General features: G+C 62.0%; 3 protein-coding genes across 3 annotated transcripts; 2 read left to right on the top strand and 1 right to left on the bottom strand.

Annotated features, from left to right (window-relative positions):
* Window positions 1-166: 166 nt before the first annotated feature.
* Window positions 167-5,720, top strand: LOC309452062 (leucine-rich repeat and fibronectin type III domain-containing protein 1-like). The gene is made up of 4 exons (XM_082076736.1): window positions 167-296; window positions 1,338-1,385; window positions 2,379-3,794; window positions 4,860-5,720. The coding sequence occupies exons 3-4, from the start codon at window positions 2,392-2,394 to the stop codon at window positions 5,461-5,463; spliced, it is 2,007 nt and encodes a 668-aa protein (XP_081932862.1). The 5' UTR covers window positions 167-296; window positions 1,338-1,385; window positions 2,379-2,391; the 3' UTR covers window positions 5,464-5,720.
* A 1,891-nt stretch (window positions 5,721-7,611) lies between these two features.
* On the top strand, window positions 7,612-8,016 carry SYCN (syncollin; the record flags this gene model as incomplete). Its single annotated transcript, XM_082076733.1, has 1 exon — window positions 7,612-8,016. The coding sequence occupies one exon, from the start codon at window positions 7,612-7,614 to the stop codon at window positions 8,014-8,016; it is 405 nt and encodes a 134-aa protein (XP_081932859.1).
* A 1,105-nt stretch (window positions 8,017-9,121) lies between these two features.
* LOC309452060 (serine/threonine-protein kinase PAK 4-like) lies at window positions 9,122-23,115 on the bottom strand (the record flags this gene model as incomplete). Its single annotated transcript, XM_082076734.1, has 13 exons — window positions 9,122-10,418; window positions 10,501-10,635; window positions 11,264-11,389; window positions 11,475-11,601; window positions 14,637-14,770; window positions 18,109-18,486; window positions 20,178-20,573; window positions 21,671-21,754; window positions 21,867-22,073; window positions 22,177-22,260; window positions 22,409-22,492; window positions 22,549-22,731; window positions 22,781-23,115. Coding segments are annotated over 13 exons (2,429 nt in total), but the record flags the coding sequence as incomplete, so codon positions are not given.
* Between the last annotated feature and the right edge of the window lie 2,020 nt (window positions 23,116-25,135).

The raw sequence follows: 25,135 nt of genomic DNA, 5'->3' as shown, positions 1-25,135 counted from the left end.
CTCCCGTTATCCGCCCCCCCCCATCCTCCCGGTACCCCCATTCTCCCGGTACCCCCCCCATCCTCCCGTTATCCCCATCCCAGGCCCGTTATCCCCCCCCGGCCTCCCGGTCCCCCCTCCCAGTCCCCACATCCCCCCCCAGCCCCGTGACAACCGTTCCCGGTGCCCCCCCCGCTCCCGGTGCCCCCCCCATGGCCCCCCAGGCCTGACCGCCCCCCCCCCCCCCCCCCCCCGGGCCGGAGCCGCCGCCCCCCCCGGAGCCGCGATGGGAACGTCCGGGGGCTGAACCCCCCCAGGTACCGGGGGCTGCGCCGGGGGCGCCGCGTCGTGCTGGGATGTGCTGGGATGTACTGGGCTGTACTGGGCCGTACTGGGATGTACTGGATTGTACTGAGCTGTACTGGGCTGTACTGGGCCATACTGGGCCATGTGCTGCTGTACTGGGCTGTACTGAGCTGTACTGGGCTGTACTGGGCTGTACTGGGCCGTACTGGGCCATGTGCTGCTGTACTGAGCTATACTGGGCCGTACTGGGCTGTACTGGGCCATACTGGGCCATGTGCTGCTGTACTGGGCTGTACTGAGCTGTACTGGGCTGTACTGGGCCATACTGGGCCATGTGCTGCTGTACTGGGCTGTACTGAGCTGTACTGGGCTGTACTGGGCTGTACTGGGCCATACTGGGCCATGTGCTGCTGTACTGGGCTGTACTGGGCCATACTGGGCCATGTGCTGCTGTACTGGATTGTACTGGGCTGTACTGGGCCCTGCACTGCTGTACTGGGCTGTACTGGGCTGTACTGGGCCATACCGGGCTGTGTGCTGCTGCACTGGTTTGTACTGGGACATATTGGGCTGTGCGCTGCTGTACTGGGCTGTACTGGTTTGTACTGGCCATACTGGGCCCTGCACTGCTGTACTGGGCTGTACTGGTCTATGCTGGGTTGTGCACTCCTGTACTGGGCTGTGCAGTTCCATACTGGGCTGTACTGGTCCATGCTGGGCTGTGCAGCCCATACTGTCTGCTGCTGGGCTGGACTGGGCTGTGCTGGGCTGGACTGGTCTATACTGGGCTGTGCTGGGCTGGACTGGGCTGGACTGGTCTATACTGGGCTGGACTGGGCTGTGCTCGGCTGGACTGGTCTATACTGGGCTGGACTGGGCTGTGCTGGGCTGGACTGGTCTATACTGGGCTGTGCTGGGCTGGACTGGGCTGGACTGGGCTGGACCATACCGGTCTATATGGGGCGATACTGGGATAGATGAGGCCACACTGGGTTGTGCTGAGCTGTACTGGTGGGTACTGGTCCATACTGGCCCGTCCCCTGTCCCCACAGGCCCCGCGGCGACGCCCGGACGGGACCGACATGGAGCCCTGAGAGGAGGTACTGGGAGCACTGGGAGCAATGGGAACAATGGGATGGGCACTGGGAGCACTGGGAGCACTGGGAACAATGGGATGGGCACTGGGGGCACTGGGAGAGGAGCACTGGGAACACTGGGATGGGCATTAGGAGCACTGGGAGCACTGGGGGCACTGGGAGAGGAGCACTGGGAACACTGGGATGGGCATTAGGAGCACTGGGAGCACTGGGGGCACTGGGAGAGGAGCACTGGGAACACTGGGATGGGCATTAGGAGCACTGGGAGCACTGGGAGCACTGGGATGGGCACTGGGAGCACTGGGAGCACTGGGAGCACTGGGATGGGCATTAGGAGCACTGGGAGCACTGGGAACACTGGGATGGGCATTAGGAGCACTGGGAGCACTGGGAGCACTGGGATGGGCACTGGGAGCACTGGGAGCACTGGGGGCACTGGGAGCACTGGGGGCACTGGGGGCACTGGGGGCACTGGGGGCACTGGGAGCGCTGGGAACCCCCAAGGGCTGGTGTGTCCCCCTGGGCCCAATCCTGTTCCCTTTGGGCCCGATCCTGCTCCCTCGGGGCCCGATCCTGCTCCGTTTGGGGCCCGATCCTGCCCCCTTTGGGCCCAATCCTGTTCCCTTTGGGGCCTGATCCTGTTCCCTTTGGGCCCGATTCTGCTCCATATGGGCCCGATCCTCCTCCATTTGGGGCCTGATCCTACTCCCTTTGGGGCCCGATCCTCCTCCATTTGGGGCCCGATCCTGCCCTCTTTGGGCCCGATTCTGCTCCCTTTGGGGCCCGATCCTGCTCCATATGGGCCTGATCCTGCTCCCCTTGGGCCTGATCCTGCTCCCTTTGGGGCCCAATCCTGTTCCCTTTGGGCCCGATCCTGTTCCCTTTGGGGCCCGATCCTGCTCCCTTTGGGCCCGATCCTGCCCCCACCCCTCACCCCAACCCCCCCCAGGGCCCGATCCTGCCCCCACCCCTCACCCCCCTCTCCCCCCGTCGCAGGTGCCGCCGTGGGATGGCGAAGCTGCTGGTGCCCCTGGTGATGCTGGGGGCGGTGGCTGCGGCCGGCGGCGGCTCCTTGGGGCCGGGGGGGTCCGGCGGCGGCGTTGGCGGCGTCCCCTCCCACCGCTGCCCCCCCCGCTGCCTGTGCCCGGCGGCCGCCCCCAGCCCCACGCTGCTGTGCGCCCGCACGGGGCTGCTGGCCGTGCCGCCCAGCCTGGACCGCGGCGCCGTGGAGCTGCGCCTGGCCGACAACTTCATCGGCGCCGTGGGCCGCGCCGACTTCGCCAACATGAGCAGCCTGGTGCACCTGACGCTGTCCCGCAACGGGCTGCGCCGCCTGGCCCCCGGCGCCTTCGCCGACCTGCGCGCCCTGCGCGCGCTGCACCTGGACGGCAACCGGCTGCCGGCGCTGAGCGGCGCGCAGCTGCGCGGGCTGGCCAGCCTGCGCCACCTCATCCTGGCCAACAACCAGCTGGCCGCCATCGAGCCCGGCGCCTTCGCCGCCTTCGCCGCCACCGTGGAGGACCTGGACCTGTCGCACAACAACCTGCCGGCGCTGCCCTGGGACGCCGTGGCCGCCATGGCCAGCCTGGCCACGCTCACGCTGGACCACAACCTGCTGGAGCGCGTCCCGGCGGGCGCGGTGGCGCGGCTGCCGCGCCTGGCGCGCCTGGACCTCACCGCCAACCGGCTGCGGGCGCTGCCGCCCGTGCCCGGCCCCCCCGGGCCCAGCCTGGCGGCGGGGGGCAACCCGCTGCACTGCAACTGCGAGCTGCTGTGGCTGCGGCGCCTGGCGCGGCCGGGCCGGCTGGAGAGCTGCGCCACGCCGGCGCCGCTGGCCGGGCGCCTGCTCTGGGCCGTGCCCGAGGAGGAGCTGACGTGCCGCGCTCCCGCCATCGCCGGCGCGGCCGCCGTGCCCGCCGCGGTGCTGGAGGGGCAGCCGCTGCGCCTGGGCTGCCTGGCGGCCGGGGACCCCCCCCCGGCGCTGCACTGGCTGGGCCCGGACGGGCGCGTGGTGCAGAACGGCTCGCGCCGCGCCGTGGGCGCCGACGGCTCCAGCGTGGAGCTGCGCGTGGCCACGCTGGGCGACCACGGCCACTTCACCTGCGTGGCGTCCAACGCGGCGGGCGAGGCGGCCGCCCGGGTGCGCGTGGACGTGCTGCCGCTGCCCGTGGCGCCCAACGGCGAGAACGGCGACGGCGCCGACGCCAACGGCCCGTCGGACATGGCGCGGGGGGACGGGGACGGGGGCGCCGGGGGGAACGCGACGCGGCGCGGGGGGGCCGGGGCGGCGGTGGCGGCCGAGGTGACGGCGGCGGCCGCGCGCATCCGCTGGCTGCCCCGGCGACACGGCCCCGGCGTCCGCGGCTTCCAGCTGCGCTACAACAGCTCCAGCGACGAGGCGCTGGTCTACAGGTGGGTCCTGGGGGGGCTCGGGGGGGTCCTGGGAGGGGTTGGGGGACTCTGGGGGTCCTGGGAGGGTTTGGGGGGTCTCTCTGGGGGCTCAAGGGGGGTCCTGGAGGTGTTTTGGGGGACGCTCTGGGGGGTCAGGGGGGTCCTGGGGGACTCTGGGGGGTCCTGGAGGGTTCAAGGGGGGTCCTGGGAGGGTTTGGGGAGTCCTGGGGGTGTTTTGGGGGGGGTCTTTGGGGGGTCAGGGGAGTCCTGGGGGTCTTTGGGGGTCCTGGGGGTCTCTGGGGGGTCCTGGGAGGGTTTGAGGGTTCAAGGGGGGTCCTGGGGGGTGTTTTGAGGGGGGGGGTTCAGGGGGGCCCTAGGGGGTTCAGGGGGGTCCAAGGGGGTTCAGGGGGGTCCTGGGGCTCTGGGGGGTTCAGGGGGTCTCCCGGGGTTCCCAGGGGTCTCAGGGGGTCCCGGGGCTCTGGGGGGTCTCAGGGGGTCCCGGGGCTCTGGGGGGTTCAGGGGGTCTCCCGGGGTTCCCAGGGGTCTCAGGGGGTCCCGGGGCTCTGGGGGGGTCTCAGGGGGTCCTGGGTCTCTGGGGGGTCTCAGGGGGTCCCGGGGCTCTGGGGGGGTCTCAGGGGGTCCTGGGTCTCTGGGGGGTCTCAGGGGGTCCCGGGGCTCTGGGGGGTTCAGGGGGGTCTCAGGGGGTCCTGGGTCTCTGGGGGGTTCAGGGGGTCCCGGGGCTCTGGGGGGTTCAGGGGGGTCTCAGGGGGTCCTGGGTCTCTGGGGGTCTCAGGGGGTCCTGGGTCTCTGGGGGGTCTCAGGGGGTCCTGGGGCTCTGGGGGGTTCAGGGGGTCCCGGGGCTCTGGGGGTCTCAGGGGGTCCTGGGTCTCTGGGGGTCTCAGGGGGTCCCGGGGCTCTGGGGGGTCTCAGGGGGTCCTGGGTCTCTGGGGGGTCTCAGGGGGTCCCGGGGCTCTGGGGGGTCTCAGGGGGTCCTGGGTCTCTGGGGGTCTCAGGGGGTCCCGGGGCTCTGGGGGTCTCCGGGGGTCTCCGGGCGCCCCCGGGGCTCTCAGGGTGTTCCCCCCCCAGGCTGCTGCCGCCGTCCAGCCGCAGTCTGGAGCTGCGGGACCTGGCCGGGGGCCGCGAGTACCAGCTGTGCGTGTCGGCGCTGTACGGCGGGGACCCCCCCGGCGCGCCCCCCCCGCGCCCGCGCTCGCTGGGCTGCGTGCGCTTCACCACCCCCCCGGGCGCGGGCGGCGCGGGCGGCGCGGGGGGGGGCGGCCCGGCCGGCCCGTCCTGCTCGGCCGCCCCGCAGCAGCCGCACTTCCTGGGCGGGACGGTGATCGTGGTGATCGGCGCCGCCATCGCCGCCTCGGTGCTCGTCTTCATCCTCATCCTCACCGCGCGCTACAAGGCGGCCGCGCGCCGCCCCGCCCCCAGCGTGGCGTCCGTCTGCTCGCAGACCAACGGCGCGCCCCGCCCCCCCGAGCCCGAGCCGCCCCCCCCCGCGCCGCGGACCCCCCCGCCCGCAGCGCCCGCGGCCCCGCCCGCCCCGGGGGGGCTGTTCCCCAGCCACAGCTTCCCCCGCCGCGCACGGACTCGGCGCCACGCGCTCGACCCGCAGCCCGGGGGGGGCCCCGCGCTGCGCCCCTCGTTCGGGAGCACCCACTGGATGCTGGAGAGCACCGTGTGACGTGGGGGGGGCACCCATGGGTGCACCCACTGGATGCTGGAGAGCACCGTGTGACATGGGGGGGGCACCCATGGGTGCTGGGAGCACCGCGTGACGGGGGGCACCCATGGGTGCACCCACTGGATGCTGGAGAGCACCGTGTGACATGGGGGGGGCACCCATGGGTGCTGGGAGCACCGTGTGACGGGGGGGCACCCATGGGTGCTGGGAGCCCCTCGTTCGGGAGCACCCACTGGATGCTGGAGAGCACCGTGTGACATGGGGGGGGGCACCCATGGGTGCTGGGAGCACCGCGTGACGGGGGGCACCCATGGGTGCACCCACTGGATGCTGGAGAGCACCGTGTGATGTGGGGGGGGCACCCATGGGTGCTGGGAGCACCGTGTGACGGGGGGGGCACCCATGGGTGCTGGGAGCCCCTCAGTGTGGGAGCATCGTGTGATTGGGGGGCACCCATGGGTGCTGGGAGCACCACGTGACGTGGGGGGGGGCACCCATGGGTGCACCCACTGGGTGCTAGAGAGCACTGTGTGATATGGGGGGGCACCCATGGGTGCTGGAGAGCACCGTGTGATATATGGGGTGCACCCAATGGGTGCAGGGAGCACTGCATGATATGGGAGGGGCACCCATGGGTGCGAGGTGATGGGGGGTGCAGAGGGGATGGAAGGGCTGGGGGTTCTGGGAACCCTTGGGTGATGCTGGGTGGCCAAATGCACCCTTGGGGGGTCCTGGGCACCCTTGGCTGCTCTCAGGTGCCCAAATGCACCCTTGGGGTGTCCTGGGTGCCCCAATGCACCCTTGGGTGCTCCTGGGGGGTCTGAATGCAACGCTGGGTGCTCCTGTGCACCCTTGGGTGCTCTCAGGTGCTCCAACACACCCCTGGGTGCTCTCGGGTGACCAAATGCACCCTTGGGAGCTCTTGGGTGCTCCTGGGTGCCCCAGTGCTCCCTTGGGTGCTCCTGGGGGTCCTGTGCACCCTTGGGTGCTCTCAGGTGCCCAAACGCACCCTTGGGGGGTCCCGTGTGCCCCAATGCAGCTTTGGGTGCTCCCAGCTGCCCCAGCGCACCCTTGGGTGCTGCCGGTGCTCCCGCGCACCCCTGGGTGCCCCCCCCCGGTGCCCCCCCGCGTTGGTCGGGCCCACGGGGGTCCCGCTGTCCCCACTGACCTGTCTGCACAGATGACACGAGAACCGCAACCCCCCCCCCAAATCCCCCTCCCCCGGACGCCTGGGTCCCCTCGATGTGTGTGTGTCCCCCCCACCTTATCCCCGTCCCCCCCCGGCCCGGGGTCTCCTATCTGGCTGGTCTGGATAACCCCCCATTGCCCCCAGCCCCATTTGCCCCGTTTCGCCCCATGTCCCCCACCAGCCGCCCCCTGGCCCCCCCCGGGCCCCCCTGGCCCCCCCCGGGCCGCTGCAGCGTTTAACACGTTTTTACATTAAAACCCTGCGCCCCCCCGCCCGGGGCGATGGAACCGGCCGTGTCCGCGGTTGCCGGGCAACGGTTGCCGGGAGACGCGGTTGGCGGGAAAGCACAGGGGCGGGGCCTCGGCGGCAGTAATATGCAGATGAGGGGGCGGAGCTTGAGGCGGGAAACCTGGGGCGGCCTCACCCCCCCCTTGTGTCTCAGTTTCCCCGAGGCCATGGGGGGGCCGGACGCCTGGGTCCTTTCTCACGGGGTTGGGGGGATGGAGGCCCCGGACGCCTGGGTCCCTTCCCAGAGGGGGTGGAGGCTCCAGACACCCGGGTCCCTTCCCGGGGTGGGGGTGAAGGCCCAAGACACCTGGGTTTATTCCCAGGTGGGGATGAAGGTCCCGGACGCCTGGGTCCCTTCCTGGGGGGGTTGGAGGCCCCGGACACCTGGGTCCCTTCCCAGGGGGGGTTGAAGGTCCCGGACGCCTGGGTCCCTTCCCAGGGTGAGTTGGAAGCCCCAGACGCCTGGGTCCCTTCCCAGAGTGGGTTGGTTGCCCTGGACGCCTGGGTCCCTTCCCGGGGGGGGTTGAAGGTCCCGGACGCCTGGGTCCCTTCCCAGGTGGGGAAACGAAGGTCACGGGTGGCCGCCATCACCTGCGTCCCCTCCCAGGGGCGGCCGCACTCCCCACCCCCCCGGCTATAACCGCGGCGGCGCCGGCGCGGCCGGGCGGGCGATGGCGGCGCTGGCGACGGTGACGGTGGTGGCGGCGCTGGCGGCGCTGGGGGGCGCGGGGGCCCAGTGCCCGGCGGCCTCGGCGCTGGCCCCCCCGGACGGCCCCCGGCTGTGCGCGCGGCTCTACGCCGACGACAGCCCCTACTACGACCGCTGCTGCGGGGGGGACGCGCTGGAGGTGGCCCCCGGCGACGACTTCCCCTACATGCCCCTGGGCTGGGCCGACCGCGCGTCCTCGCTGGTGGTGGGGACGCGCTGCCAACTCACCGTCTGGTCGCGCCCCGGCAAGAAGGGCAAGAGCCGCAGCTTCAGCGCCGGCGCGGTGCCGCGGCTGCAGGAGGTGAGGAGGGGGCTGTTCGGCAACTGGAACGACGCCATCAGCGGCTATTACTGCGAGTGTAAGTGAGGAGGGGGCGCCGGGGGCCATGGGGGTGCCAGCGGTCAACGTGGGGCGAGAGCGGTCAATGGGAGTCAACGTGGGTCAACGGGAGTCAACACGAGTCAACGTGGGTCAATGCAAGTCAACGTGGGTCAATGCAAGTCAACGTGGGTCAACGGGAGTCAACACGAGTCAACGTGGGTCAATGCAAGTCAACGTGGGTCAACGGGAATCAACGCGAGTCAACGGGAGTCAACATGGGTCGACACGGGTGAACGGGAGTCAATGTGGGTCAACGGGAGTCAACACAGGTCAACGTGGGTCAATGGGAGTCAACCTGGGTCAACGGGAGTCAACGCACATCAAGAGTGGTCAATGGGAGCCAACACAAGTCAACGTGGGTCAACACAAGTCAGTGTGGGTCAAGACTGGTCAATGTGAGTCAACGTGGGTCAACATGGGTCAAGACTGGTCAACGCGGGTCAACGTGAGTCAAGACTGGTCAACGTGGGTCAAGACTGGTCAAAATGGGTCAAGACTGGTCAGAACTGGTCAACGTGAGTCAAGACTGGTCAAAATGGGTCAAGACTGGTCAGAACTGGTCAACGTGAGTCAAGACTGGTCAAGATGGGTCAAGACTGGTCAGGACTGGTCAACGTGAGTCAAGACTGGTCAAAATGGGTCAAGACTGGTCAGGACTGGTCAACGTGGGTCAACACGAGTCAAGACTGGTCAATGTGAGTCAACACGGGTCAACACGAGTCAACGTGAGTGAACGTTGACCCAGACACGTCAACGTGAGTCAACGCGAGTCAACCCGGGTCACCGTTGGCCAAGTCAACATGAGCTCCCCCAGACCCCTGTGACCCCCCCGGTCTCTCCGTGAGCCCCCCCAGATCCCCTTGACCCCCCCTAGACGCCAATGACCCCCCTAGACCCCCATGACCCCCCAGAACCTCATGACCCCCCCAGGTCCCAGCCAATAAAGCCTGGAGGCCGCAGCAGCTCCCGCCCCACTGGTGCTTTATTGGGGGGGGGGGGGGGCACCCACTGTCACCCCCTCCCCAAATCGTGTCCCCTTCTCACTCCCCCCCCACTCCACCAAAAAGAAGCCACATGGGACACGGGGGGGTCTCCAAAAGGCCACGTGTAATCTCGGGGGGGGTCCCCGCGCCCCCCCCACCCCATTGTTACAAAACGACGATATAAATAGTTCTGATAAAAAGAAATCAAATGGGGGGGGGAACAAACAAAACAGCCCAAAGTAAGGAAAGGGGGGGGTGGGACCCCCATCAGTAGTGTGGCCGCGGGGGGGCCGGATGCAGGGGGGCCCCCCCGGGGATAAAAAAAGGGGTTTAAAGAAAGAAGAAGTGGGGGACACACACACAACCCCCCAACGGCCCCCCCGGGGGAGGGGACATGGGGGGGGGCACCCCTGGTGTCCCCACCCCCCCCAGCTCAGTAGTTTGGGGGGGTCTGTGTGTGTCCCCCACCCAAGTCGTGAGTCCAGTTGTGATGGGGGGGACACGTCACCGAGGCCCCCCCGGGGTCACCGGGTTGGGGGGGTCCTGGTGTCCCCACATTGCAGGGGGTGATGGTGCTGATGGGGCCCCAAAATCCCTGGGGGGGTCCCCAATGTCCTCAGGGGGAACCCATGTCCCCAGGGGGGTCCCCAGTGTCCCCCCAACACGGGTGGGTGACAGGGACACCGGGGGGGGGACAACAGCAGCCGGGGGGTTCCCAATGTCCAGGGGGGGTGTCCCCGCTTCCCCCCCCATTGTGGGTGTGTGATGGGGACACTGGGGGGGACCTCAGTGTGGAGCTGAAGAGCAGCAGCCAGGTGGTCCCCAAAGTCCATGGGGGGTCCCCAAAGTCCATGGGGGGGGGGGGTCCCCAAAGTCCATGGGGGGGGGGTCCCCGTTTCCCCCCCCCCCATTGTGGGTGTGTGATGGGGACACCGGGGGGGACCCCAGTGTGGAGCTCGACAGCAGCAGCCAGGTGGTCCCCAAAGTCCATGGGGTGTCCCCAATGTCCGGGGCATCCCCGATGTCCTGGGGGGGTCCCCGATGTCCTGGGGGGGTCCCCGATGTCCTGGGGGGTGTCCCCGTGTCCCCCCCCATTGTGGGTGTGTGATGGGGACACTGGGGGGGACCCCAGTGTGGAGCTGGACAGCAGCAGGCAGGTGGTCCCCAAAGTCCAGGGGGGTCCCCGATGTCTGGGGTGTCCCCGCCGTCCGGGGGTGTCCCTGCGGCCCCGGGGGGGGCGGGCGCCCGTCAGCGCAGGCGGTGCTGGCGCATGAGCGGGACGATGGCGGCGGGGGGGGCGGCCTTGCCCAGGAAGGGGTGGCGCAGCAGCTCGGGCGCCGTCGCCCGCTGCCCGGGGTCCCGCACCAGCATCCGCTCCAGGAACCCCCTGAGCGACGGGGACACCTGGGGGGGCGGGGGGGTCAGGGCCGTCCCCAAACGTCCCCAAGTGTCCCCACAGTGTCCCCAGAGCACCCCCGGCTCGTACCTTGTGTGCGTTTTTCAGCTTGGGGGGCAGGTTGTCGCGGATCATCTTCATGGCTTTGAGGGGGGGCTCGTTGAAATAAGGGGGCTCCCCATCCACCATCTCGATCACCATCACGCCCAGGGACCAGATGTCCACCTGGGGGGGGGAATGAGGGGCTGGGGGGGGTGCGGGGCAACCGCGCCCCTAAAGCTGCACCAGGGCACCCCGAAGCTGCGCCGGGGGACCCCAAATCTACTCCATGTCCCCCCAAATCTACCCCCTGTCCCCCAAACCTGCCCCATGTCTCCCAGATCTGACCCCCACCCCCAAACCATCCCATGTCCCCCAAATCTGCCCCATGTTTCCAAATCTACCCCATGTCCCCCAAACCTGCCCCACATGCCCCCCAAACCATCCCATGTCCCCCAAACCATCCCATGTACCCCAAACCTGCCCCATGTTTCCAAACCTGCCCCATGTCCCCCAAATCTGCCCCATGTCCCCCAAACCGCCCCATGTCCCCCAAACCGCCCCATGTCCCCCAAACCTGCCCCATGTCCCCCAAACCTGCCCCATGTCCCCCAAACCTGCCCCACATGCCCCCAAACCCGCCCCATGTTTCCAAATCTACCCAAGTCCCCCAAACCTGCCCCATGTCCCCCAAACCATCCCATGTACCCCAAACCATCCCATGTACCCCAAACCACCCCATGGCCCCCAAACCGCCCCATGGCCCCCACATCTGCCCCATGCCCCCCAAAGCTCCCCCCGGCGCCGCCCCCACCTCGGGGCCGTAGGGCAGGCGGGAGATGAGCTCGGGCGCCATCCAGTACGGGGTCCCCACCAGCGACTTGCGCCGCGGCACCTCCTTGTTCACTTGGGCGCAGAACCCGAAATCCGAGAGCTTCACCTGCAAAGGAGCCGGAAGCGCCGCGGGGGGGTCGGACGGCGCTGGGGGGTGTGGGGGGGGCGCTTTGGGGCGGGGGGGCGCTCACCCGCCCGTCGTGCGTGAGCAGGATGGAGTCGCTCTTGATGTCGCGGTGGATGACGCCCTGGGCGTGCAGCACGGCCAGCGCCCGCAGCACCGCGGCGCACACGGCGGCGATCTGCTCCTCGCTCATCCTGCGGCAGCGCCCCCACGTCAGGGGCGCGGGGGCACCCCCGGGCTCCCCAAACCCCACGCAAAACAAAGGACGATGTGATACATTGAGCGTCTTGCTTTGGGGCTTTGGGTGGAGAAGGTTGTGGGGGCTCCTTTGTGTTGGGACACCAAAATGTGCCAAAACCAGTGAGGGGACATGGGGGGGATATGGGGGGGACACCCCCGAGGGCTCCCCAAATCCCACTTCAAACAAAAGACAACGTGATACATTGAACATCTTGTTTTGGGGACTTTGGGTGGAGAAGATTGTGGGGGCTCCTTCACATTGGGGACACCAAAAATCTACCAAAATGCGCCAAAAAAAGTGAGGGGACATGGGGGGACATGGGGGGACACCCCTGAGGGGCTCCCCAAACCCCACTCAAAACAAAGGACGATGTGATACATTGAGCGTTTTGCTTTGGGGGCTTTGGGTGGAGAAGGTTGTGGTGGCTCCTTCATGTTGGGACACCAAAATCTACCAAAATGCGCCAAGAAAGTGAGGGGACATGGGGGGGACATGGGGGGACACCCCTGAGGGGCTCCCCAAACCCCACTCAAAACAAAGGACGATGTGATACATTGAACGTCGTTTTGGGGGCTTTGGGTGGAGAAGGTTATGGGGGCTCCTTTGTGTTGGGACACCAAAATCTACCGAAATGTGCCAAAAACAGTGAGGAGACATGGGGGAGGCATGGGGGGGGCACGGGGGGGAATATGGGGGGACACCCCCAGGGGCTCCCCAAACCCCACTTAAAACAAAGGATGACATTGTGTGTTAAACGTCTTGTTTTGGGGACTTTGGGTGAAGAGGATTGTGGTGGCTCCTTCATGTTGGGACACCAAAATCTACCAAAATGCGCCAAGAAAGTGAGGGGACATGGGGGGGACATGGGGGGAGATACCCCCAGGGGCTCCCCAAACCCCACTCAAAACAAAGGACGATGTGATACATTGAGCGTCTTGTTTTGGGGGCTTTGGGTGGAGAAGGTTGTGGGGGCTCCTTCATGTTGAGACACCAAAATCTACCGAAATGCACCAAAACCAGTGAGGGGACATGGGGGGGACACAGTGGGGACACGGGGAACTCATCCCTAATGTCACCCGGTGGGACATTCAGGGTTAACTCGTCCCTAATGTCACCCGGTGGGACGTTCAGGGTTAACTCGTCCCTAACGTCACCCGGTGGGACGTTCAGGGTTAACTCGTCCCTAACGTCACCCGGTGGGACACTCAGGGTTAACTCGTCCCTAATGTCACCGGTGGGACGTTCAGGGTTAACTCGTCCCTAATGTCACCCGGTGGGACGTTCAGGGTTAACTCGTCCCTAATGTCACCCGGTGGGACGCTCAGGGTTAACTCGTCCCTAATGTCACCCGGTGGGACGTTCAGGGTTAACTCGTCCCTAATGTCACCCGGTGGGACGCTCAGGGTTAACTCGTCCCTAATGTCACCCGGTGGGACGTTCAGGGTTAACTCGTCCCTAATGTCACCCGGTGGGACACTCAGGGTTAACTCGTCCCTAATGTCACCCGGTGGGACGTTCAGGGTTAACTTGTCCCTAATGTCACCCGGTGGGACGCTCAGGGTTAACTCGTCCCTAATGTCACCCGGTGGGACGTTCAGGGTTAACTCGTCCCTAATGTCACCCGGTGGGACGTTCAGGGTTAACTCGTCCCTAATGTCACCCGGTGGGACGTTCAGGGTTAACTCGTCCCTAATGTCACCCGGTGGGACGTTCAGGGTTAACTCGTCCCTAATGTCACCCGGTGGGACGTTCAGGGTTAACTCGTCCCTAACGTCACCCGGTGGGACACTCAGGGTTAACTCGTCCCTAATGTCACCCGGTGGGACGTTCAGGGTTAACTCGTCCCTAATGTCACCCGGTGGGACGTTCAGGGTTAACTCGTCCCTAATGTCACCCGGTGGGACGCTCAGGGTTAACTCGTCCCTAATGTCACCCGGTGGGACGTTCAGGGTTAACTCGTCCCTAATGTCACCCGGTGGGACGCTCAGGGTTAACTCGTCCCTAATGTCACCCGGTGGGACGTTCAGGGTTAACTCGTCCCTAATGTCACCCGGTGGGACACTCAGGGTTAACTCGTCCCTAATGTCACCCGGTGGGACGTTCAGGGTTAACTTGTCCCTAATGTCACCCGGTGGGACGCTCAGGGTTAACTCGTCCCTAATGTCACCCGGTGGGACGTTCAGGGTTAACTCGTCCCTAATGTCACCCGGTGGGACGTTCAGGGTTAACTCGTCCCTAATGTCACCCGGTGGGACGTTCAGGGTTAACTCGTCCCTAATGTCACCCGGTGGGACGTTCAGGGTTAACTCGTCCCTAATGTCACCCGGTGGGACGCTCAGGGTTAACTCGTCCCTAATGTCACCCGGTGGGACGCTCAGGGTTAACTCGTCCCTAATGTCACCCGGTGGGACGTTCAGGGTTAACTCGTCCCTAATGTCACCCGGTGGGACGCTCAGGGTTAACTCGTCCCTAATGTCACCCGGTGGGACGCTCAGGGTTAACTCGTCCCTAATGTCACCCGGTGGGACGCTCAGGGTTAACTCGTCCCTAATGTCACCCGGTGGGACGTTCAGGGTTAACTCGCCCCTAATGTCACCCGGTGGGACGTTCAGGGTTAACTCGTCCCTAATGTCACCCGGTGGGACGTTCAGGGTTAACTCGTCCCTAATGTCACCCGGTGGGACACTCAGGGTTAACTCGTCCCTAATGTCACCCGGTGGGATGCTCAGGGTTAACTCGTCCCTAATGTCAGCCGGTGGGACGTTCAGGGTTAACTCGTCCCTAATGTCACCTGGTGGGACGCTCAGGGTTAACTCGTCCCTAATGTCACCCGGTGGGACGCTCAGGGTTAACTCGTCCCTAATGTCACCTGGTGGGACGCTCACGTCCAACTCGTCCCCAATCCCACCCCGTGGGCCGTGACGGGGGGCCCCGCGCTGGGGACACTCGGGGACACTGGGGGACACGTGGGGACACGCGGGGCCCCACCTGGTGTGCGTGACGATGTCGGTCAGGGCGCCGCCCTCCAGGAACTCCATGACCACCCAGAGCTCGTCGCCCACCAGGTAGCTGTTGTACATCTCCACCACGTTCTCGTGCTGGTAGTCGCGCATGATCACCACCTGCATTTGGGGACACGGCGCTGTCACCCCGCCCCACAGTGGTGTCACCCCCCCCCGCAGCGGTGACACCCCCAGGCAAACCAGAGCGGGGCGGTTTGGGGTCCAAGAACCCCTTCCAGGAGACACACAAGAGGCTGAGAGCATTGGGAGGGTCATCGGGATGACAATTGGGATGATCGAGACGGCCATTGGGATGATCATCAGATTATAGAGATGATCATTGGAGTGACAATTGGGATGATCGAGACGGCCATTGGGATGATCATCAGATTATAGAGATGATCATTGGAGTGACAATTGGGATGATCGAGACGGCCATTGGGATGATCATCAGATTATAGAGATGATCATTGGAGTGACAATTGGGATGATCGAGACGGCCATTGGGATGATCATCAGATTATAGAGATGATCATTGGAGTGACAATTGGGATGATCGAGACGGCCATTGGGATGATCATCAGATTATAGAGATGATCATTGGAGTGACAATTGGGATGATCGAGACGGCCATTGGGATGATCATCAGATTATAGAGATGATCATTGGAGTGACAATTGGGATGATCGAGACGGCCATTGGGATGATCATCAGATTATAGAGATGATCATTGGAGTGACAATTGGGATGATCGAGACGGCCATTGGGATGATCATCAGATTATAGAGATGATCATTGGAGTGACAATTGGGATGATCGAGACGGCCATTGGGATGATCATCAGATTATAGAGATGATCATTGGAGTGACAATTGGGATGATCGAGACGGCCATTGGGATGATCATCAGATTATGGAGATGATCATTGGAGTGACAATTGGGATGATCGAGACGGCCATTGGGATGATCATCAGATTATAGAGATGATCATTGGAGTGACAATTGGGATGATCGAGACGGCCATTGGGATGATCATCAGATTATGGAGATGATCATTGGAGTGACAATTGGGATGATCGAGACGGCCATTGGGATGATCATCAGATTATAGAGATGATCATTGGAGTGACAATTGGGATGATCGAGACGGCCATTGGGATGATCATCAGATTATAGAGATGATCATTGGAGTGACAATTGGGATGATCGAGACGGCCATTGGGATGATCATCAGATTATAGAGATGATCATTGGAGTGACAATTGGGATGATCGAGACGGCCATTGGGATGATCATCAGATTATAGAGATGATCATTGGAGTGACAATTGGGATGATCGAGACGGCCATTGGGATGATCATCAGATTATAGAGATGATCATTGGAGTGACAATTGGGATGATCGAGACGGCCATTGGGATGATCATCAGATTATAGAGATGATCATTGGAGTGACAATTGGGATGATCGAGACGGCCATTGGGATGATCATCAGATTATGGAGATGATCATTGGAGTGACAATTGGGATGATCGAGACGGCCATTGGGATGATCATCAGATTATAGAGATGATCATTGGAGTGACAATTGGGATGATCGAGACGGCCATTGGGATGATCATCAGATTATGGAGATGATCATTGGAGTGACAATTGGGATGATCGAGACGGCCATTGGGATGATCATCAGATTATAGAGATGATCATTGGAGTGACAATTGGGATGATCGAGACGGCCATTGGGATGATCATCAGATTATAGAGATGATCATTGGAGTGACAATTGGGATGATCGAGACGGCCATTGGGATGATCATCAGATTATAGAGATGATCATTGGAGTGACAATTGGGATGATCGAGACGGCCATTGGGATGATCATCAGATTATAGAGATGATCATTGGAGTGACAATTGGGATGATCGAGACGGCCATTGGGATGATCATCAGATTATGGAGATGATCATTGGAGTGACAATTGGGATGATCGAGACGGCCATTGGGATGATCATCAGATTATAGAGATGATCATTGGAGTGACAATTGGGATGATCGAGACGGCCATTGGGATGATCATCAGATTATGGAGATGATCATTGGAGTGACAATTGGGATGATCGAGACGGCCATTGGGATGATCATCAGATTATGGAGATGATCATTGGAGTGACAATTGGGATGATCGAGACGGCCATTGGGATGATCATCAGATTATGGAGATGATCATTGGAGTGACAATTGGGATGATCGAGACGGCCATTGGGATGATCATCAGATTATGGAGATGATCATTGGAGTGACAATTGGGATGATCGAGACGGCCATTGGGATGATCATCAGATTATAGAGATGATCATTGGAGTGACAATTGGGATGATCGAGACGGCCATTGGGATGATCATCAGATTATAGAGATGATCATTGGAGTGACAATTGGGATGATCGAGACGGCCATTGGGATGATCATCAGATTATAGAGATGATCATTGGAGTGACAATTGGGATGATCGAGACGGCCATTGGGATGATCATCAGATTATAGAGATGATCATTGGAGTGACAATTGGGATGATCGAGACGGCCATTGGGATGATCATCAGATTATAGAGATGATCATTGGAGTGACAATTGGGATGATCGAGACGGCCATTGGGATGATCATCAGATTATAGAGATGATCATTGGAGTGACAATTGGGATGATCGAGACGGCCATTGGGATGACCATTGGAATGATCGAGATGGTCATTGGGATGACTGGGATGACCATTGGGATGGCCATTGGGACGATCAAGATGGTCATCGGGAAGGTCACTGGGATGGTCAAGATGGTCACTGGGACGGTCAAGATGGTCATTGGGACGGTCAAGATGGTCATTGGGACGGTCAAGATGGTCATTGGGACGGTCATCGGGATGATCAAGATGGTCATTGGGGTGGTCATCGGGACGGTCAAGATGCTCATTGGGACGATCAAGATGGTCATCGGGATGGTCAAGATGGTTATTGGGATGGTCATTGGGATGGTCAAGATGGTTATTGGGATGGTCATTAGGATGATCAAGATGGTTATTGGGATGGTTATTGGGATGGTCATTGGGATGATCAAGATGGTCATTGGGACGATCAAGATGGTCATTGGGACGGTCATCGGGACGATCAAGATGATCATTGGGACGGTCATCGGGACGATCAAGATGATCATTGGGACGGTCATCGGGACGATCAAGATGATCATTGGGACGGTCATCGGGACGATCAAGATGATCATTGGGACGGTCATCGGGACAATCAAGATGATCATTGGGACGGTCATCGGGACAATCAAGATGATCATTGGGACGGTCATCGGGACAATCAAGATGATCATTGGGACGGTCATCGGGACAATCAAGATGAACCATCTCCTGGACAACCAACAATGAGAAACAACCGCGACCCAGCACCCAGCGCCGCCCACCTCGTTGAAGAGCAGCTCCCGGCGCTGCTGCTTGCGCAGGTCCATCTTCTTGACGGCCACCAGCTTGCCGGAGCTCTTCACCGTGGCGATGCACACCACGCCGGTGGAGCCCTCGCCGATCTTGATGAAGTTGTCCAGGTAGGCGCGGGGGTCGCCGGGATCCACCACCAGCTGCAGCGCGGCGCGGAACTGCTCGTGCGACACGCGCTGCGGCTCGCGCTGCGGCGAGCGGGCCCGCGCCGGGGCGGCCGCGCCGGGGGGCGCGCCGGGGGGCGCCTCGGGGGGCGCCGCGGGGGGCTTGGGGCGCGGGGCGGGGCGGGACGGGGGCGCCGCGGGGGCGGGGCCGTTGGGGGCAGGATCCGGCGCTCGCGGCTCAGCCTGGAAAACACGGAGAGAAAGGGGGTGAGGGGAAGGAAAAGGGGGGCGGACCCGGAAACGGCGGGGAGGGGGCGGGGCAGCAAACAGAGTTAGGAAGGGGTTTGGGGAGGAAAAGGTCATTAGGAAGCGGTTTTGGGGGGGAAAAGGTCGTTAGGAAGCGGTTTGGGGAGGAAAAGGTCGTTAGGAAGCGGTTTGGGGAGGAAGAGGTCGTTAGGAAGCGGTTTGGGGAGGAAAAGGTCGTTAGGAAGCGGTTTGGGGAGGAAAAGGTCGTTAGGAAGCGGTTTGGGGAGGAAAAGGTCGTTAGGAAGCGGTTTGGGGAGGAAAAGGTCGTTAGGAAGCGGTTTGGGGAGGAAAAGGTCGTTAGGAAGCGGTTTGGGGAGGAAAAGGTCGTTAGGAAGCGGTTTGGGGAAGGAAAAGCTCCCATTTTAATTGGTGGAGATTGTTAGGAAGTGGTTTTGGGGAGCAAAAGCTCGTTAGGAAGAAGTTTGGGGGAGGAAAAGGTCATTAGGAAGTGGTTTTGGGGAGGAAAAGCGCCGGTTTTAATTGGTGAAGATTGTTAGGAAGTGGATTTTGGGGAGGAAAAGCTCATTAGGAAGTGGTTTTGGGGAGGAAAAACTCCGGTTTTAATTGATGGAGATCATTAGGAAGTGGATTTTGGGGAGGAAAAGGTCATTAGGAAGCAGTTTTGGGGAGGAAAAGCTCATTAGGAAGAGGATTTTGGGGAGGAAAATGTCATTAGGAAGTGGTTTATGGAAGGAAAAGCTCCCGTTTTAATTGGTGAAGATCATTAGGAAGTGGATTTTGGGGAGAAAACGCTCATTAGAAAAAGATTTTGGAGAGGAAAAGCTCGTCAGGAAGTGGTTTTGGGAGGAAAAGCTCCAGTTTTAATTGGTAGAGATCATTAGGAAGTGGATTTTGGAGAGGAAAAGCTCCTTAGGAAGTGGAATTCAGGGAGGAAAAGCTTGTTAGGAAGCGGTTTAATCACCGGAGCTCATTAGGAAGCACTTTTTGTTTGTTAGAAAGTGGTTTTTGGGGCGAAAAGCTTGTTAGGAAGTGGTTTTTGGGGAGGAAAAGCTCGTTAGGAAGCGGACTTCCGTCACTAAGCCGCGGTTTTTGGTCATTGGGCCACAGTTTTTGGTGGGTTTTTTGGCCATTAAGCTGCGGTTTTTGGTCTCTAGGCTGAGATTTTTACCCGTTAAGCCGCAGTTTTTGGTCATTAGGCCGCAGTTTTGGATTTTTTTTGCCCATTAGGCTGCAGTTTTTGCCCATTAGGCCATGGGTTTTGGCCATTAAGCCGAAGCTTTTGGTGTTGTTTGCCCATTGAGCTGCAGTTTTTGGCCATTGAGCCGCAGTTTTTGGTATTGTTTGCCCATTAAACTGCAGTTTTTGGCCATTGAGCCGCAGTTTTTGGTATTGTTTGCCCATTAAACTGCAGTTTTTGGCCATTGAGCCGCAGTTTTTGGCAGTTTTTGGCCATTGAGCCACAGTTTTTGGCGGTTTTTGCCCATTGAGCCGCAGTTTTTGGCGGTTTTTGCCCATTGAGCCGCAGTTTTTGCCCATTGAGCCGCAGTTTTTGCCCATTGAGCTGCAGCTTTTGCCCACTGAGCCGCAGTTTATGCCCACTGAGCCGCAGTTTTTGGTGGATTTTGGCGTCTTTTGGCGCTGCGGCCGCGTTCGCGGGGTGCGGTTACCTGGGCCCCCCCGTGCCGGCCGGGGGGGGGGTCGCTGCGGGGGTAGGTGTTGAAGGGCCGTCCCGTCGCCGTCTTCGCCCCCCCCTCGTTCTCGGGGCCGGACAGCGGCCGCTTGTCCCGGTTCGGGGCGGGGGGGGGACCCGCGGCGTCCACGGCCCCGTAGGACGACTTGGGGCGCTTGTCGGGGGGGTCGCGGCGCGTCCCGCCCTGGGCGGGGGGCGGGGGGGGGTCCTGGCGGCGCGGGGGGGCGGCGGGGAGGCCGTTGCGGGGCGGGGGGGGGCTGGGGGGGCCGTGGCGGCGCAGGGAGTTGGAGCGCGACACGCACATGTGCTCCAGCTCCTCCAGCAGCCAGCTCAGCGAGCCCGCCGGGGGGGCCTGCGCGCCGCGCACGATGCTCTGGGGGGGGACCAATGGGGGGGATCCCCAATGCGGGGGGAACCAATGGGGTGGGGAGGAACCAATGGAGGGGGCAGAACCAATGGGGGGGGAACCAATGGGGGGGGCAGGAACCAATGGAGGGAGGGGGGGAACAACCAATGGGGGGGGGAACAACCAATGGGGGGGGGAACAACCAATGGGGGGGGGGGAATGGGACGGGACCAATGGCGGGGGGGGGGGGGAATGGGATGGGAGCAAGGGGGGGGAATGGGGAGGGGGTAACGGGATGGGAACCGGGAGGGGGGAACGGGATGGGAACCGGGAGGGGGGAAACAGGACAAAAAAGATGGAAATGGGGGGGAAACGGGGTGAAACGAGACATGGGGAAATGACAGAAAGAAAAAAAAAGGGAAAACTCAAATAAACCAATGGCAATGGAACGGGGGGGGAACAGGGGACACGGGACCCCCCTCCCCCCGCTGCTGCTGGGGTGGGAACTTTGGGGACCCCCCCGTGCAGCTCGGGCCGCATGGCGGCTCCTCCAGCAGCCGTGGACCCCAAACCCCCGTTTTCCCCCCAAACCCCCCGTTTCCCCCCATGTCCCACCTTGGGGGCGGCGTTGCGGATGCTGGTGCCGCACGCCGGCTCCACCAGCAGCTCTGGTCTCTGACCGACTCCTCCAGCAGCCCCTGAACCCCCATTTCTCACCTTGGGGGCGGCGTTGCGGATGCTGGTGACACAGGCCGGGTACCCCAAACCCCCCATTTCCCCCCAACCCCCCGTTTCCCCCCATGTCCCACCTTGGGGGCCGCATTGCGGATGCTGGTGCCGCACGCCGGCTCCACCAGCAGCTCTGGTCTCTGACCGACTCCTCCAGCAGCCCCTGAACCCCCATTTCTCCCCATTTCTCACCTTGGGGGCGGCGTTGCGGATGCTGGTGACACAGGCCGGGTACCCCAAACCCCCCATTTCCCCCAAACCCCCCGTTTCCCCCCATGTCCCACCTTGGGGGCGGCATTGCGGATGCTGGTGCCGCACGCCGGCTCCACCAGCAGCTCTGGTCTCTTACCGGCTCCTCCAGCAGCCCCTGAACCCCATTTCCCCCCGTATCTCACCTTGGGGGCCGCATTGCGGATGCTGGTGACGCAGGCCGGGTCCACGAGCGGCTTGGGCCGCCGCGCCGACTCCTTGAGCAGCCCCTGAACCCCAAAATCCCCCATTTCCCCCCATGTCCCACCTTGGGGGCGGCGTTGCGGATGCTGGTGACGCAGGCTAGGAACCCCAAACCCCCCGTTTCCCCCCATGTCCCACCTTGGGGGCCGCATTGCGGATGCTGGTGACGCAGGCCGGGTCCATGAGCGGCTTGGGCCGCCGCGCCGACTCCTTGAGCAGCCCCTGAACCCCAAAATCCCCCCATTTCCCCCCGTATCTCACCTTGGGGGCCGCATTGCGGATGCTGGTGCCGCACGCCGGCTCCACCAGCAGCTCTGGTCCTCTTACCGGCTCCTCCAGCAGCCCCTGAACCCCCATTTTCCCCTGTTTCTCACCTTGGGGGCCGCATTGCGGATGCTGGTGACGCAGGCTGGGAACCCCAAACCCCCCGTTTCCCCCCATGTCCCACCTTGGGGGCCGCATTGCGGATGCTGGTGACACACGCCGGGTCCATGAGCGGCTTGGGCCGCCGCGCCAACTCCTTGAGCAGCCCCTGAACCCCAAACCCCCCATTTCCCCCCAAACCCCCATTTCCCCCCAAACCCCCCATTTCCCCCCATGTCCCACCTTGGGGGCCGCATTGCGGATGCTGGTGACACAGGCCAGGAACCCCAAACCCCCCGTTTCCCCCCATGTCCCACCTTGGGGGCCGCATTGCGGATGCTGGTGACACACGCCGGGTCCACGAGCGGCTTGGGCCGGCGCGCCGACTCCTCGAGCAGCCCCTGAACCCCAAATCCCCCATTTCCCCCCAAACCCCCCGTTTCCCCCCATGTCCCACCTTGGGGGCCGCATTGCGGATGCTGGTGCCGCACGCCGGCTCCACCAACAGCTCTGGTCTCTTACCGGCTCCTCCAGCAGCCCCTGAACCCCCATTTCCCCCATGTCCCACCTTGGGGGCCGCATTGCGGATGCTGGTGACGCAGGCCGGGTCCACGAGCGGCTTGGGCCGGCGCGCCAACTCCTTGAGCAGCCCCTGAACCCCAAAATCCCCCATTTCCCCCATGTCCCACCTTGGGGGCCGCATTGCGGATGCTGGTGACGCAGGCCGGGTCCACGAGCGGCTTGGGCCGGCGCGCCGACTCCTCGAGCAGCCCCTGAACCCCCAAATCCCCCATTTCCCCCCGTATCTCACCTTGGGGGCCGCATTGCGGATGCTGGTGACACACGCCGGGTCCACGAGCGGCTTGGGCCGCCGCGCCGACTCCTCGAGCAGCCCTGCCACTGCGCGGCAGCCCGGTGAAGCGCTGCTCGGCCGCGTCGAAGCCGGTGTGCACGCGGTGCTCGAAGTTGGACGGCGCCGAGATCTCCAGCCGCTTCTTCTTCTTGCGAACATGCTGAGGAACGGCTGGGGGGACAAAAAGGGACAACGAGGTGAATTGGGGCTCCGGGGAGGGGGGAGAGCAAAGGGGCCCATGGAGACACCGCGGCCTGGGGAATGAGGGGTGAGGATCATCACGTCTTAATTTGGGATGGGAAAGATGCTCCAGGTTAGTGCTGGGATTATCATTGAGCTTCATGGAGAGAAGGAGCTTAAAAGACTTGGGAAAGGGGCAAAAAAGGGACACAAAGGTGAATTTGGGGCTTTGGGGAGGGGGGAAAGCAAAGGGGGTCCATGGAGACACCGCGCCCCAGTAAATGAGGGTTGAAAGTCATCAGGTCTTAATTTGGGATGGGAAAGATGCTCCAGGTTTAGTGCTGGGATTATCTTGAGCTCCCCAGAGACACCACAGACTGGTACCTAAAGATTTCAGATCATTAAATTATAATATACATTGGAAAAGATGCTCCAGATTTAGAGCTGGGATTATTGTTGAGCTCCCCAGAGACATTAAAAGCATTGAATCTTGATTTTGGATGGAAAAGACCCTCCAGATTTTCATTCTGGATGAGAAAGACCCTCAAGGTTTAGAACTGGGATTATCATTGAGCTGCCCAGAGACACCACACACTGAAAACTGAACGTTTAAAACCACTAAATCTTAATTTGTATGGGAAAAGATGCTCCAGGTTTAGTGCTGGGATTATCATTGAGCTCCCCAGAGGCATTAAAATCATTGGATTATAATTTGGGATGGAAAAGACCCTCAAGGTTTAGAACTGGGATTATCTTGAGCTCCCCAGAGACACCACACACTGAAAACTGAAGGTTTAAGATCATTAAATCTTAATTCTGGATGGAAAAGCCCCTCGAGGTTTAGTGCTGGGATTATCTTGAGCTCCCTGGAGACACCACGTCCCAGCATCTCGAGATTTAAGATCATTAAATCATAACTTGTATGGGACAAGATGCTCCAGGTTTAGTGCTGGGATTAGTGTTGAGCTGAGCTGCCCAGAGACACCACGGACTGAAAACTGAAGGTTTAAGATCATTGAATCTTAATTCTGGATGAAAAGCCCCTGGAGGTTTAGTGCTGGGATTATCTGGAGCTCCCCAGGGCCATTGAACTCATCCAATCCTGATTTTGGGGGCAAAGACGCTCCAAACGAGCCGGTTTTAGCCCAACCGGGAGCCAAAGGGTTAAGCCGCACATTCCTCAGCCCAGCCCGGGTCAGGTGCCGCGTTAATTAGTCACCCGTTAACGAACCTGAGCAAACAAACCACCCGGGGGTTCAAACTGCGCCCCCCAAATCCCCTTTTTTGGTGAAAATCCCCGATTTGGGGTGCGGAGGAACACGAGGCTCCGAACCCGCTCCCCGCACCCCAGGGCTGATCGGCCACGTTAATTAATCCACAGAACGAGAAGAGCTCGTTAAATCGGCAGCTCCAGGCCCAAATCTTGCCCGATTCGCCCCAAATCGCTGCGTCCCGATGGGCCCGAACCCCCAATTTTGCCCTTGGTGCGTCACACGAACCCAAACTCGGTGCTGAAACGAGCCACAAAACGACCCCAAAATGGGGCGAAAAAGGGGAATTTGGGGCAAATCGCAGCCCGATGGCCCCGCCTGGGGGTCGGGGGGGGACCCACGTGGGGGTCACACCCGGGGACGCGGGATTTGGGTGTTCTGGGGGTTTTTGGGGCTATTTCGGGACTGGTGGAACCGGCCCGGCCGGATCTGCAGGAAACGGGGACGGCGCCCAACGGGTTCCACCGGCAGCTAATTAGGGGTTAATTGGGAATGGGGGGTAAAACGACACGATGGGGGGAAATGGGGGGGAAGGGGGAATTAATGGTGTTTAATTGGGAAAGGAAGAGGAAATGGGGAGGAAATGGGGCAAGAACGAGGGGGACACGGGGAGGAAATGGGGCAAAACTGGGGTGGAAACAGGGAGCAATGGGCAAAACCAGGGCAGAAATGGGGCAAAAAAGGGGCAGAAATGGGGTGGAAATAGGGAGGAAATGGAGCAAAACTGGGGCAAAACCAGG

Source organism: Streptopelia decaocto (genome assembly GCF_964273445.1).
Source record: "Streptopelia decaocto genome assembly, contig: HAP1_SCAFFOLD_1604, whole genome shotgun sequence".
NCBI lineage: Eukaryota > Metazoa > Chordata > Aves > Columbiformes > Columbidae > Streptopelia > Streptopelia decaocto.
This window is presented reverse-complemented; position numbering and strand designations above follow the sequence as displayed.